Here is a 15,685-nt window from a genome sequence, read left to right as displayed (position 1 = left end):
TTTTCTTCCCTGAACTTTCTGATTAACATTGCAAGCCTGTCACCTGTGCTAAAGGACACATCATTGTGTTTGTGAAACTGCCCAAGAGGATCCTACATCCACTTCTGCTTCACCTGGCTCCTGCCGAGTGATTTAGCACAGGAGAGGTCAGATACCAGGGACTGGGAATGGTCATAAACAGCTGAAATGGTCATAAGGAGAATAGACCGTTCTGATACTCCTCGGACAACCAAAGCGTTCCTTCCCTTTCTGTTTCCAAATCTGACAAGGCCTGCACCAAGCCACCAACTACTCCCATTTCCCTTCTGCAGGCTCCCATTTGGAAAGGAAAAGAAAGGAGGGGGGAGTGGGGCAGAGGGGCGATTTGGGGTTTTTGATCAGCCATGTCATACAACTGTTCTTCCTCCCCCCTACACACACACACACACTCTCGTTTTCCCCCCCAGTTCACACAGCCCAGGGACTATCACTGTTCACAGTGTTGACAGTCAAATGAAGAGACATAGGGACTGCTCGTTAATATTCTTTTGTTATGGCTTCTGCTAAGTGCATTACAGTGGTTCATGGAATTTCACTGAAATCACTGATTTACAGCTATGTCCTGCTTGGGGACCATGTTGAGATAGAGCAGGGAGGTGGGGCAGCTTCAGGCATGTATCACCAGAGCAAGAGGGGATAGATTGTAACTTACCAGCTTCGGGTTCTGGTTCCTGCAGTGGGTCTCAATCCTCCTCAGGCTCTTCAGGGGAAGGCTTCCTCACTCAGGTCTGCTGGGCAGAGGTACAGAATCACACGCTCCTCATCCTCCAGGTCACCCAGGGCTTCCTTGGCAGTCCCTGCTGTCTTCTTGCCCTGCCCCTCAGTCCCATCATATGAAGAGGCCGGCGAGTTTGAGAAGGTAGTCATGAATCACTTCAAGGTCTGTACTTGAATCTCTGGGGAGCACCCAATTCAGCTCATCGTAGCATAGGCACATGCTAGGTCCCCTCCTGGAATGATTGTTTCAGTCCATCACCCTCTGGGTACAGGAGCCTCAAGCACTTCCAGAAATCCCAGCACCGGAACAGAGTTTGTTGAATGCCCGACTCCTCCAGCCTCTGTGAAATCTTCCAGTAGAGGTATATGTTCCTGCCACTTCAGTTGAAGTTGAGGAGGACAGTGTACTCTGACCACACCTTGATGAGCGCACTGGTATGCTCCAGAGACCAGGTGGCAGCTCTTGGAACATGATCCATAATGGCCTTTGCTGATTAACAGAGCAGTTCAGCAGAAAACTGTCCTGAAGTGCTCAGTGCAGGATGCTACTAACGGTGGCAATGAGGGATAAGGGTCTGGCAGGAAAGGGAATGGCCATGGAGGACTATTGAGACTCGTGACCTGGTAATATGCCCCTTGCTCCTGTCCATACTGCACTGTAGAACATGTATGGGCCATGCCACAGCAGAGGCATGTACATACCCACATCCCTCATGCATGCTAGCTTTCTTGCTGTGCACTCTCCTTCAGGAACCTGCTTCAGCACTTCAAATGTAGACAATGGGGAAGGGGTTAATGGCACAACAATGCACATGTAACCATGTACAGTTGCAAGGGTAGATGTAGCACAGATATCCTATGGACTCTGATATCAATATTAGACAACCACTCTTCGTTCAACATATGTAGGAGCTGGCTAGAACTCACCACTTTCCCTTCCTGCCCTCACACACCAAGGGTTTCCCCCACCAATCATGATGATGCAGAACCTTGGAATCCTGCTAATCCTTGATGTTTTCATTGCAGCAATGGCCAGAAGTGCCTTTGGCTAGTCAAGAGACTCTGGATCTTCCTGCCAGACATAGAGCTAACTATGGTCACCTATAAGCAAACCACTACTGAATGAGACACTTTAGGGTCTTCCCCAGGTAGAATTAACTGAAGACCACCCAATAACTTCAGAGGGTTAGGCATGTAGCAGCCAAACTCCTGATTAAAACAGATCATACCAGTGCTCTGACCCCTACCAGCTATAACTACGTCTGATTCATTTCAAGGCCCTGATCCATCTCTTTAAAGGCCTAAATGGATTAGGAAGCAACATCTCAGTGACTGGCTAGAGCTTTGTGTACCAACATGTTGGAGCATCCCTATTGAGCGTACCTGAATGGTGAAACCCTGATTTGTCCGCACATGAATTAGAGGTAGAGTTTTCCTAATGGAGTGCCATCTTGTTATGATCTGGAGTTTAGGTGAGCCAGAAGGACAGATGGAGCTGTGCTGATTTACAACAGCTGAGAATCTGGCTCCAAATCTTATCATCAAGGCACAGTTTAAATGATACACATATTTTCAAAGGAATTCCCCAAACACCCAAGAAGAGGAGCAGACTAAATCCTTTTACACTGTGCCTCGTGTACTTATTAAAACCATGAGGTACCATTTGTCATGTTAATGGACATTCTAAAATGTGAATAAAAGGTGATTTTATAAAAGCCCTTCAGTATATCCAAAAGCAGAATTCAGTCTTTAGTTAGAAAAGATTAATATTAGACAGGTCAATGATTCTCACTTTTCAATAATCTAGCCATTCTTTTTCCACTCACAAGTCCTAGAATTTCTTTATCAATTCGTCTTTCAAATAAGTCAATTGCAAGGATTTGTAAACTTGTTAAAAATTTAAAATAAAATTAAATCAATAAATAAAGTCTGTCCAGATATTCTATGGTAGTGTTCTGCACTACCGTGAGCCAGCATGGCATCATCTCAGATCTAACTCTGACATGGGATTTATTGACTCCAAAGGATTTAAAAAAAAAAAAAAAAAAAAAAAAAAAAGATATGCTTGAGCAAGTGATTCATAGCCAATGGATATGGAAACACTGGAGAAGAACTATAAAACATCTATGTATCATATTCATAGGAATATGCACTTATTTTCAGAAAAAAACACCATGTTTAAATTGTGTCCCTCCTTTAAACTTCACAGATAAATCTTGTGCTAATAAAAAAAGTTATTTTAGCCAATGACATTTACCTAATATTTACTATTGAAAGAATCCTACAGTTAGTAAATCAATCAACCACCACCACCAAGCAGATAAAAACAATCGATCAGTTAATGCTGTGCCTGAAGTGCATTTTAGTTAAAACAATAGAAAAATCACTTGATAAAAGCAATATTGCCTTGATCATAAATGGAAATTAACTAGCAGAGCAAATTCTTACTTTAGAATTCCATTTGCTCCTGTGTAAACTTCTACGGCATTGAGGCTGGAGGGTAGCATAGTAATAATCCTGTCTGCTTTTTCTGCTACTTCTGCTGGGGAATCCATTACCTTAAAAAAAATAATAAAAATAATGTAACTGCTGTTGAAAGACAAAGAAAATATATCTTCTTTAATGACTTTTAAAGCACCACACTTAACAGCTAGACAAAAATGAAAACACAGGAAACAGACCACACCATTTGACAAGCTCTAGTGACAGAGGGAGAAAAATTTGATGAGGATCCTGTCAGAGATTCCTCCAAATTCTCCATCCAGGGGTGTGATTATAATACTATCCATGGATCCTCCAAGACTGAGGGCTAACTAAAGATCTACTGCAAGCACAAGGTCATCTATGCAAAATGCACCTCCACACACTGTCTCTGGGGTAGTCCCATAATACTAGAGAATTAGTCCCACATGGATGACTGCCCCGACTTCCCCTCTATAGATACTGGGAGGGACAGGAAAAGACCCCCCTTCCACAGATGTATTTAATTTTAGAGCAACACACTCTGGTTAGCTTTAACTAAAGCTACCAACACTGCCAGCAGGAACATGTTGGCAGCATCATATGTGTTCTGGCCGACCGCCAGGGAGGCTTTCAAAGGCCAAGGCCCTTTGAGCAAAAAGAGCAGTTAGTCCTGGAAAAGTTCTGACAGCAAAGCCATCCCAGCCAATCTTAAATTACTGCAATAGCAAAACTGATACACAAAGTGAAAAAAAGAGTGAAATCTTCAGACTTTTTGTTTCCATCTTGCCATAATCATACTGTCGCCTACAAATTAAGTCAGTTTATGAACAGGTAAATGCAGCCAACCCTAAAAACATAGCCAACAATATATATTATTATAAATTAGTAACAGAGACCTATTAGAATGACTAGACCAGCCAGGGCAAGACTGTTGCAGGCAATATAATTCCTGAAGTGCCACAGAATTTAAGGCTAAAAGGGACCATCAGATCATGTAGTCTGACCTCCTCTATATCACAGGCCACTAAATTTCACCCCAATAGCTCTATATTGACCCCAGTGACTTTAGTCCTCAAGAGATGAAGGCCTGGTCTATATTAGGAAATTAGGTCATACAACTATGCCACTGAGACCTAACCCATGGTGTCAACCAAGCTACTCCCTCTTGGGGAGGTGGATTACCTACACTAACAGAAGAACCCCCCTCACTGGCACATGCAGTGTTTTCATGGAAGCGCTACAGCAGTGCTTCTGCAGCATTTTAAGTGTAAACTAGCCGTAAACTGTTGTGTGCCAGAGACAGAGGATAGGCCCCTGAAATGACAGGGAATTGACTAGTGAGATATGCTGAGATGACTAAGCGAACCATAACCCATGCTGCAGAGAAAAGTAAAAGTTTCCCCAAGGACAAGCAACACAATAAATATCTTCTGCCTATTAAGGACAGCAAGCAAAGTAAAATAACTTGACCAGATGCGAGATTAGAAAAACAAATTTTTACTTTATAGAAAAATTAGAGTGCAAGAATAAGTTTTATCATTAAAATCAATTTTACGGCACTGATATGCCTGATTGATATTATTGTTATGACCAATTACAATGCAAAATAAGTTAACACAAGTAGAGCTGCATTCATATAGTCTAACCTCAAAATACAATTTGTTACATGAAAAAAAAAGTTTTACTGATGGAACTTAAGAGTTGGGTTTTAACAAAAGCAACATGAGAAAAATATCTGACATACCACACTTAAAACACAAGTCCAGACAACAATAAAAGACAAAACCACATAAAAGACGAAGAAAAAGACAAACTTCATTGCTACAGTTTGAGTGATTGTATTTGAAACATTGCAGAAAATGTATAAAAAAATCACAATTCAATATTGAATTCAAATAACAACTGCTAATAAAATTTTAAATGTATATAGAGAAAAGACATTTTAAAATAAGTCCTAAGAGACTTGTGCTTATTTTCAATACATTAACTCCCTTTTTCATAGGAGGAGGCTTCTTACATCACAAAGAAAGACTGGATGGAAATTCATCTTTGGAGAAGCGTTGCAAAATTAAAATCAGCCAAAGCCACCAAACCTAAAAATGAATAAGTTTTGGTGTCCAAGTGCAATAGTTTATTTGCTGACCACAACAATCTCGCATTACTTGACAAAGTTACAGCAACAATGAACAGAAAGGAGTTGTTGAAAAGAAAAAAAGGTATTCATTCCTTCTCTGAGCCCCATCTTCAAAAATCAAACCGAAGTGTTTCAGACAACTGTTTTTGTTTTTAAGTAAAAAGTTAACAGCTCAAATGTCCCTCACCAGAAACTTCCATAAAGGTTTCAACATGTCCACCCTGCTAATTATCGAGCTGTTACAAAAAAATATTCTGAGACATGGCATCTTCAGGAGACAAATCACACACACACTGCGGGTGAAATCCTGGCCCCATCGAAGTCAATGGCAGAACTCCCATTGATTTCAGTGGGGGTAGAATTTCATCCATAACGTTTTTCCACACTTTCCAATAATATTTCTGTGTGCCTTCAAACTTCTTTAAAAGCTGAAGTTGTTATTTTGAAAGAGATACAACGGTAAAGATAAAATACTTTGTCTCTTTTCCTTCACATCCAATCATCTTCGTTTTTGAGTTAGTGAATGTATTAACATAAAGATTGTAAAACACAATTTTTAATCTGTTAGCCAGTCTGAGACCATTAGGGTTCCAATCCTGCTTACCTTACTCACATAGGTAGTTCTTTTGATCGTAGTAGGATCACTTGCAGGAAGAAGGTGAAGGGAGATCTTTTATAATATTTTCATCTATTCAAGAGCCTAAATATCACATATTCATGCTAAAGAATATCCTTGATAGTATGATTGTCTACTTCTGACTAAACTCTGAATCACAAAGCATAAATAAAAAATTCTGCTTTTTAGATCTTTTAAAAAAAAAGATTTAATTAAGGCTTTCCGCATAACAAGGCACTGTTAATGTTAGGGGAAAAAAATAGTTTGGTTAAAAATGAAATATGGGTCTATGTTTATTTGACCCTAAACCGGTCCAACCATCCCTACTCAAATGGATATCTATGAGTTTAAACAATAAGTAAACACATAAAAGGACATATAAATATTAATCTCTCATATACACAATGTATTTATGAAACTCTAAACCTCAATAGGGCCCATTACCTCTTATTTAGGATGGTTGGCTTTTTCCTTACTTTTAAACAGCGACCATGAGAGAGAAGTTGAAAAAGGAAAAATGGGACAGTTTGGGTAGCTGGGTTTACCCAAAAGAATGATTAACTTTTTTTCTTTTTGTTTTAAATACACAATACAGTATCTGCTGATCGGTAAGACACAGTTGCAGACAGCGAAAGGAGGCAGACAGATTCCAAAACACACAATTGACACTAGGTAGAATGAATGAAGCAATATCAGCAGAAGGGCTTACTACTGGTTAGTATGTATGTATGTGTTCCCTCCGTGCCCAATCCACAGATGGTGGGAGTCTGTCCTTTTTTAGTTCAAGCTGTAGAAACCCATGCTTTTAGTTCTGGGGGTCTCCAATTCAATCCCCAGTGCTGGTCAAGATGACAGCCATCACATACGTGGGGGCTACACCAGAATTTTAATCTGGACTTGCATGCAGCTTCTTATTTGAAATAACTATTTCCAGCTTTCTGACAGGTAGGGTTGCCAACTGTTTAATCACACAAACCCAAATACCCTTGCCCTGCCCCTTGCTCCACCCCTTCCCAGGGACCCATCCCCCCTCCTTCCATCGCTTGCTCTCCCCCACCTTCACCAGGTTGGGGTGCAGGGCACAAGCCCTTGGAGGGAGTTTGAGTGCTAGAGGGGACTCAGGGCTGGGGTGCAGGAGGGGTGAGGGCTCCGTTCGGGAGGCACTTACTTCAGGTGGCTGTGCAGCAGGGCTAAGGAAGGTTCCCTGCCTGCCCTGGCTCCACATCACTCCCAGAAGAGGCCGGCAAGTCTCTACAGCCCCTGGGGGGACAGGTGGCTCCATGCACTGCCCCCGCCCTGAGCACCGACTCCACAGCTCCCATTGGCCGGAGCCCACTGTACCACCCACTGGGAGCCGCCCAAGGTAAGTGGGGCCAGGGGGCTTCACGCGCCACTTCCAGAAGCAGCCAGCATGTCCCTGTGGCCCCTGGGGGGGCCGGGGGCTCCGCACGCTGCCCGCACCCGCAGGAGCTGCCCCCGCGGCTCCCACTGGCAGCACATCCTGGCCAATGGGTGCTGCAGAGTCAGGGCTGGAGGCGGGAGCAGCACATGAAGACCCCCTACCTGCCCCCCAACAGCCACAGGGAGAGCCAAGGACCAGGGCAGACAGGGAACCTGCCTTAGCCCTGCTGGACTTTCAGGGGCCTAAAATCTCCTGGTTTGGCTTCAGTATCCTCAAAGAGATAGGGCCTGATTCCAGGAGACTCCTGGAGAAAGTGGGAGGGTTGGGAACCCTACTGATAGGGGTGGAAATGTCAGTTATTTATACTGATAGTACAGCTGAAGATTCAGCAACCTGTTTCTGTCCTTTTACAGACATTATAAAGTCACAGTATCTACACTGTACTGGGTACATAAGTTAAAATCACTTCAGTTTAATAGTTTTGTTATACCAATAAAATAAAAACCAGCAGGATCTTATTAAAGGGAAAAAGGCAAAATACCACATTTATTGTGAATACAGAAAGAAACATAGTAAGCAGTTAGTTATAGCTATAACATTCCATTCAATCATACAAACACACACACACACACACAGGTTCTGCAAGGTTGTTATCATAGTTACCAGCCTTAGAGTTGCTCATGCCAAGCCACTGGCCAGGTGGCCTGGACATGAGGAGGGAGCAGGGCCTTGTCAGATGCTCATCTGATGCTCCTGGAAGTTGGTTTGCAGAATCAGACCCCAAAGTTCTCACTTTTTAAGAGTCTATTTTTATAGGAATTTCTTTCTATGCCAGTCTATGGGAATTGCTTCATCATGCTGTTGCTGAATCAATCAGCAGACAGCACATTCCTGACGGCTCCAAGATGTTATCTTGTTCTTTGGTTCTCCCATTCTTTAGGCTGTTGGGTGGATTCCAGTCTGCCCTCCGAGGGTCCTCTGGTTATTTCCACTTGGCACTTTCTTCAGCCGATGGACACTGGATTCTTAGGCTGGCACCTCCCTGATCATTCAGTTATATCCACACCAAGCATCCATCCACATACATCCTCTATCTATATTTTAATCACAATTGTTAATACAACGAAAGGGCGGGGAGTCTCTGGGTGCTGTTTCTGTTAGAGTATTGCTTTGAGTCTCTCTCTCTGTGAATTGCTTTGAGAACAGACTCTGTCTTAGAATGTACTAACACAATTAGCAGCTTGCAAGTTTCACGCACAGAGGGAGAGAAACAGTACCAAAACCAAGAGACCTCTTAATTAGTAATACCCTGGAATTTAAACTATGGGGAATCAAACTCATTTGTGATTTTAATACAGAACTTCTTTAATATGATCCAACAGTTTGCCTGTTATGTTATGGTTGCAGGGCAAAGCTGCGTTAAGACAGTCTTATACATTAAAAGGAACACACACAAAAATCCCGAACTAAAACCTTTGCCCCATTCACACCACCCAGAAAAACCTGAATAAGTTTCAGAACTGGTCCAGTAATATATATTTCCTGTGCAGACAGAGCCTCTATCAGGATAGACAGATGTATAGAAGACATTGAACAATATTTCTTTCTATAAATGTTTGTTCATTCTGTCCATGGAAAAGCCTCCTTTTTTCAAAAATAGTGGGAAACACAAGTTCCGCCAATCTATTGTTATTTATCGTAACGCCTAAGAGCCATACTCATGGACCACGACCCCACTGTGCTAGTTGCTATACAAATACAGAACACAAAGATGGTCCCTGCCCCAAAGGATTTGCAGTCTAAGACACAAGTTCATTAAATACCTCTGAGGGAGAAAGCTCTAAAATGCATATGATGTGACAGGAGAAACTGTACCAGGCCTCAAAAGCTGGAAGTCTGCTGACTGTGTTTATAGTATATATGTGAAACAGCTATTCGATTACTCTTCATGTTCTGATTCAGAGCTCTGCATAACAAACATTCCTTTAAATCCAGAAGAGGATGAAAGAGGAAAATTATGCAAAATCATGAAGAATGGACAGTCTCTTCACAAATCTGAAAGCTTTTTTTGCTATTTTTAAAAAGGAGAAGCCCTCACACTTGTCCCTCAGTCACTGAAATAAATCTGCTTAATATTTCTAGAGCAATCCACTTCTATTGGCAGTATACATCTCATTTACTATTTGCACTGTCAGAAGTTAACTAAAATACTTTGAAAGAAATAAAAATGTTTAAAATTGTAAGTAATTGGGAGTACTTGCATTACTTTAAAAAGTACAATACTGTAAGAGTTAATTTAAAAAAAAACCTGCCAACACAGGAATTGCCATACTGGAGCAGAATAGTGGCCCACCTAGTTTAGATCTTGCTTCCAACAGGGGCCAGTGCCAGATGTTTCAGAAGAAAAAACTCTGCAGCAGTAGGCAGTTATATGAGAACCAAACCCCAGAAAAGTTTCCTTCTAACACCCAATCATTGTAAGTTGGTTGATGCCCAGAAGCATGGAGGTTTGCATCCCTTCTTAAGTTCTTGTTTAATAATTTAAAAAAAATATTTACTACAACAACTCAATTTCACAGTTCTGTGTTTCTCCTGCAAGGCTATACACACCCAAAGCAGTACAGAAAATTCAGTTTTTTAGGCTTTTTGATGAGCCTCTAGCATCTTCAACTATTTTAGTTAACACCCCCTACAAATGCAGGTCCTAAAAGGTATGTAAATGGAGTCATAATTGGAGAGATTTCCAAATTCCCACAATTGGGTCCCCTCTAAATCATTTTGAAGGATCCCTTTTCCTGTGATTACTCCTTCTGCCACTCCACATAGAAGCCTATCCTAAGCCATACCACCTCAGAGCGCTTTTCCTAAGTCTCTTGTAGCTCCTCCCCTACACTCAAATGCCTCTTCCCTTTTCCTTACCTCTCTCTGCCTTTCACCCTCTACTACAGGTGCCTGGGTTTAGCAAAAGAGGCTATTACTACCTGCTATTCATCACAGGCAGGTAGATGGCCACCTTGCTGCTAGTAGGCCATTCATCCAGTTTTAAACCATACAGTCCTGCTTTTGTAATGCACGTCCCACGTCTGGCATGGAGACAAAACCGGATGTGGCTTTGACAGTCAGGGACACCATTTTGAAGAGAGTGCTGGTCTGCCCCCCCACCAGCATGACCTTACATGTACCCTGGCAGTGTGACGTTCCTGGAAGCACCGGAACATCCAGTATTTTGAGGATGCATAATTGGCCACCCTATTTCTGACATATGTTGCTTCCCCAGTTGACTGCTTCTGAGACTATTGTAGTAATTGGGGAACGAAGCAGTGGACAGGCAAAGACACATCATCCCCTCTCCACTCAACAGTTCCTAGCAGTAGCAGAAACCACCTGCAGTGAACACGGACAATTGACAGCCTTCACTGCTCCCTGCTCTCTTCTCTGGCATTCCTACTGGTTCTACCCCACACCCCAGATCAAAGGAAAGGCAGCCCTTGCCACGCAATGTTCCTTTTGCAGTAGCTTCTACAGGCCCCCCTGGACTCAAGTTTCCAAGTCCTGGCTGGTGTAGGATTTACACCTCTGAAAGAAAAGGAGGAAATTATTTTCAAGGGGTTTTTTAAGTGTGTTATTTGTATTCGAGACTAAATATTGTGTTCAGGAGCATAAACAGGCTTTTGGCTTTACTTACTTTTAAAAGTATTTCTGCTCACCTTTAAAGTCACTTAATATCTCAAGTTAAGTCTTGTAGCTGATGCCAAGGATTCTATTACTAAGGCAACAATGAATTGTATGAATGGTGAGCCTTGACAAGTCCCACTGTATTCCTGATATCCTTTGTTCAATCAACTTTTCAGTCTTTTTTTGGTTGTGTGTTTGTATAGTGCCTAGCATGATAGTGCCCTATTCCATGCATGGGGCTCCTCTGTGCTAACACAAAACAAAATAATTAAAGCCAAGAAATAGGCTGTAAAGGTTACTGATCCACTTACAGCATCAAATCATTATTCAAAACCAGATGGAATTAGATGTCCAATTACTAGTGGTTTTCTGCCCTGCAGAACACCTTGATTGTAACAGTAACATTTTCACTATTTAAGAATACAATCAGCTCTAACAATTAAAGATCTTAGTTAGAACGGTATTCCTTGTACCTACTCACACTTCCCTTACAACTGCTGAATATTTCTCCCCCCCACCCACTGTTCATCATATCACATGCCGAGTAGCCACAATATTATTTTTGTTCTGGTTTCCACTTACCCTAGCAACATTTTTTGTCTTTAGCCCTTTTGTGCTCATTAGTCCTCCTACAAATAATGGGCAAGTGCCAAGAGCCCTGTAGCATCTAAACTTAAAAAAAAAAAAAAAAAAAATCACAGACTCTTGCTCTGAAGCATGGACCATACAATCATGCAAGATAGTGGCTAGGATCCAGGGCCCATTAAAAAGCAATGAGAGTGTTGCCATTGACTGCAACAGGGCCAAGCTATCACAAGATGCACACATGTGAGGTGGGGAGAGGGGGGAAGAACAGCTAACTAGCTTTATAATTAGCAACACATATCCATCATTTACTTTCCTTCCCTCCTTTTTCTTTTTCTCCCACTACAACCCTCCCATCAAAATAAATAATCACATCAGTAATTTGTTGTTTTAAATTATGCTTAGTGATGTGTACCAGAGTCAGAATGTCTAAGAAGGAAAGTCATTTTAACAAATGCACAGTTAACATTAAAATAAAGAAAGTGGGTTACTATACCTGGGCTCCCGAGTCTTGAAATTCTTTGCCAGCTTCTGGGAATACATCATATGCAACAACAGGATATCCGTGTTTTACCAGGTTTTTTGCCATTGGATTTCCCATGTTACCCAGCCCAATGAATCCAACTGGGGTTTTGGAGGCCATTGCCCTAGAACACACTGATTTCAATACAATAAATTAATATTTTGGAGAAATATACCTTAAAATATAAGAATAAAATCTACTGAGCAATTTAACTGGCTTCTTTGAAACATGGGGGGTCCGGGGGGGGCAGGGAAGTAACTTCAAACCCAGTTATATTTAAGTTTCAAGTGGACAGATTTAAATCCTATTCATATAAAATGTAAACAGTGTCCCATTACTTTTTACCAATATAATCTCAGTCCGAGATAAAGCAATTTCACATTTTAAAAACATTTCTCCATTTTAAATATTGGATTTCTTAAATTGAATATTAATGAATGATACCTAACCAATAACCCTGAAGACAGAAATCCCATTTAGCCACAGAACAGATAAGGTTGGTGAGGTAATATCTTTTACTGGATGAACTTCTGTTGGTGAGTGAGACAAGCTTTCATGCTACACAGATCTCTTCCTCAGGTCTGGGAAAGGTACTGAGTGTCACAGCTAAATATAATGCGGTCCGATATAACGCAAATTCAGATATAACGTGGTAAAGCAGCGTGCCGGGAAGGAGGAGTGCTTTACCTCGTTATATCCAAATTTGTGTTACCGCAAGTGGTACCTCTGCGCCTGCCCCCCCCACAACTTGCTGCGGCCCCCCCCTCCCCAGCTCACCTCTGCTCCGCCTCCTCCCTGAGCGCACCACCACCACTCTGCTTTTCCCTCCCTCCCAGGCTTCCCGCGCCAAACAGCTGATTGGCACGGCAAGACTGTGAGGGAGGGAGGGAGGGAGGGAGAGGCGGAGCAGTGGCGGGGCGATCAGGGGAGAAGGCAGAGGCAGAGCAGAGGGGAGCTGGGGCGGGGAGCGGTTCCTCTCCCTACCCCGGTATTATGTGGTCTCACCTATAACACGGTAAGATTTTTTGGCTTCCAAGGACCGCGTTATATTGGGGTAGAGGCGTACAAGGTCATAGAATGTATGACAACTACTTAAGCTAAGGAACTGTTCAAGGTGACATGGCCTGTTAACACCCCTGTAGTCATGGGAAAAAATGGGGAGTTAGTGGATTACAGATTGCTGTAATAAAATCATAAATCCAATGTCTTTATTAAGACAATGGTACATAGCATCTAACAAAGTTATGATTTTAAACTCCCATGCTTGTCTTTTGAAAGCGTTGTGCAGATTTCCTTTGAAGATGAAGACTGATAGATCAGATAAAGAGGGATTACTTTTTGAAAAAAGTGTTCACCCACAGGTGATGTGGCATTTTGTCTTGTCATTTTCCTGCGTTAATTCATTTACGAGCATATTGATTGTCTGGTTTCTCCCACATAGTTGTTATTGGGGCATTTAGTGCACTCGATGAGTTACACCACACGTCGTGATAGTAATATGCAAGACCCATGGATTTTGAAAGGTGTTTTGTTGGGGATGTTGATCAAGGCAGCAGTGTAGACATGTCTGCCGGTTTTGCAACTGTTGTTGTGGCAGGGCCTGGTGCTACTCAGAGTTGGCATTTCCTGGTCTGTGGGGAGCTTGCTTCTGATGATTAGGTTGGAGAGGATGGGGGGTTGTTTGAAGACCAGAAGAGAAGGTTAAGGAAAGATTTATCTCATGGAGTACCTGTCCCAGGCCTGAGGAAGAGCTCTGTGTAGCTCAAAAGCTTGTCTCTCTCACCAATAGAAGTTGGTCCAATAAAAGAAATTGCCTCACCCACCTTGTCTTTCTAATATCCTGGGACTGACATGGCTACAACACCACTGCATACAACAAAGGGGAAAGGTGTCAGGTGGCTGAAATAAAGGCTGCCTCTCGGAGACACAGAGGGCTCTCACTGAGGGACTAAGGACAAAGGGGGAGAGCTGGAGCCAGAAATGGATTCCAGCTTGGCTGGCTGACTGCACTGGCTTGGCCAGGATGTTGCATACATCATATGCAACAGGATATCCGTGTTTTACCTTTGCCTCTCTTTGCTAACCTAAGGACTTTCAGATTCTGTAGGCCAGGTGACTAATATATTACCTTGTTTTGAAAAGGCTACCTACTGTAGCTGCAAATACTCACTGAGAGCATTGCGCCATGAACAGGTACAGTACAAGCCTCCTGCGGGTGTGTAGCTTGGCTGAATTCACAGCAGGAAGGTCCAGTCTTGGAGGCCACGGGCCTGCCCCTTCAGAACTGTGTGAACCACTAGGGCTTGGCACACTAAAGAGGTCACGCCCATGAGACTGGTTATGGGCTAGGGCATAGACCTGACTTTGTGGATCTGTGAAAACCACCAATTCATTTCACATAGGTTGCCAAACCACTATCAGATGGTGACTGGTCACTACCGTCTGTGGCCAAATGTAAACCACTGAAAGAGAGTCTCCATGACACATTGTCAGTCCCTTGAACAATGGCATAAAGATTACTTATAAAATGCTACAGTCTTCACTGCAGGAGCAACTTTCAAAGAAGTACAAAAAAATAAGACAAAAATATAACATGATGTACAATATACTAATACAGTGTGCTATGGCGGTTTATGGATACATGGAAAATAATGTAGTTTTCAGCCATTTTTAGCACAAGCTACTGTGTATGGGTATATAATGTCAGGCAATGCATAATTCCCATAAATACCAATGTATAATAATTCCTTTCTAATCATTCTAAACTAAAATAATCCTAGCTCAATGCTAGGGCAGATGCCAGTTTTTAGGTCTTACTGCCGGTTACAAAAAAGACAATTTTTCCTTGAAAGGAAGAGAAAATCTCATTCAGATTAAACATTAAAACAAGAGAAGACCAAACAGACTATGAGGATAATAAATTAAACTATCCAAATTCAAAAGAAAAATTGCATATCCTATGCTTAGCCTTTCAGATGTCGCATTGCTTAAAGAAGAATCTTTCTTAGTTCAGAAAACACTTCATTCATTATTTTAAAGGTTTTTTCTGACTTTAAAGTGCCTTCTTAGCTAACAACAGTCAGGCTCTCATTTACACCACTATTTTGTTAGCGTCATATTTAATAAGTCAGGTGTATCAAGAGGACTCCTGTTAAGCCCTGGTTTCCACAAATGCCAACAACAATGATCTGGCTGGATAAATATTGCCAGTTTTTGTTTTTGTTTTTTAAAAAGACTACACTGTAATTTATAAACATGTTCTAATATCTATATGTCCAAGTATGCAAAGAGCAAATCACTATAAAACATGCCAAACATAAAAAACAACTGAACATACACCCCTGACCATACTCTTCTTGAAATCTAGTCCTCTCTTGGACTCTGATTCTGACCTCTCCTGGTTCTCCTCCTTTCTTTCTAATTGCTCCTCTCATACACCCCCTCCTGCAACTTCCTGTGGGGATTTCACAGGGCACTATCCTTAGTCACCATCCCTTTTCCATCTATACATTATCTCTGGGTAATCTCATC

General features: G+C 42.0%; 1 protein-coding gene across 2 annotated transcripts in view; it reads right to left on the bottom strand.

Moving 5' to 3' along the window:
• HIBADH (3-hydroxyisobutyrate dehydrogenase) overlaps positions 1–15,685 on the bottom strand; it is a 131,285-nt gene that overhangs the window by 103,118 nt on the left and 12,482 nt on the right. Inside the window, exons 2-3 of one of the 2 annotated variants that reach the window (XM_073333627.2) lie at positions 12,128–12,288; positions 3,205–3,314 (exon numbers count right to left, since the gene is read on the bottom strand). In XM_073333627.2, the coding sequence (XP_073189728.1) occupies positions 3,205–3,314; positions 12,128–12,288 (271 nt within the window). Of the gene's footprint in view, positions 1–3,204; positions 3,315–11,628; positions 11,820–12,127; positions 12,289–15,685 lie in introns of those variants that run through there. The other variant, XM_073333626.2, reaches the window with a different exon arrangement.

Source organism: Lepidochelys kempii, chromosome 2 (assembly GCF_965140285.1).
Source record: "Lepidochelys kempii isolate rLepKem1 chromosome 2, rLepKem1.hap1, whole genome shotgun sequence".
Taxonomy (NCBI): Eukaryota; Metazoa; Chordata; order Testudines; family Cheloniidae; genus Lepidochelys; species Lepidochelys kempii.
This window is presented reverse-complemented; position numbering and strand designations above follow the sequence as displayed.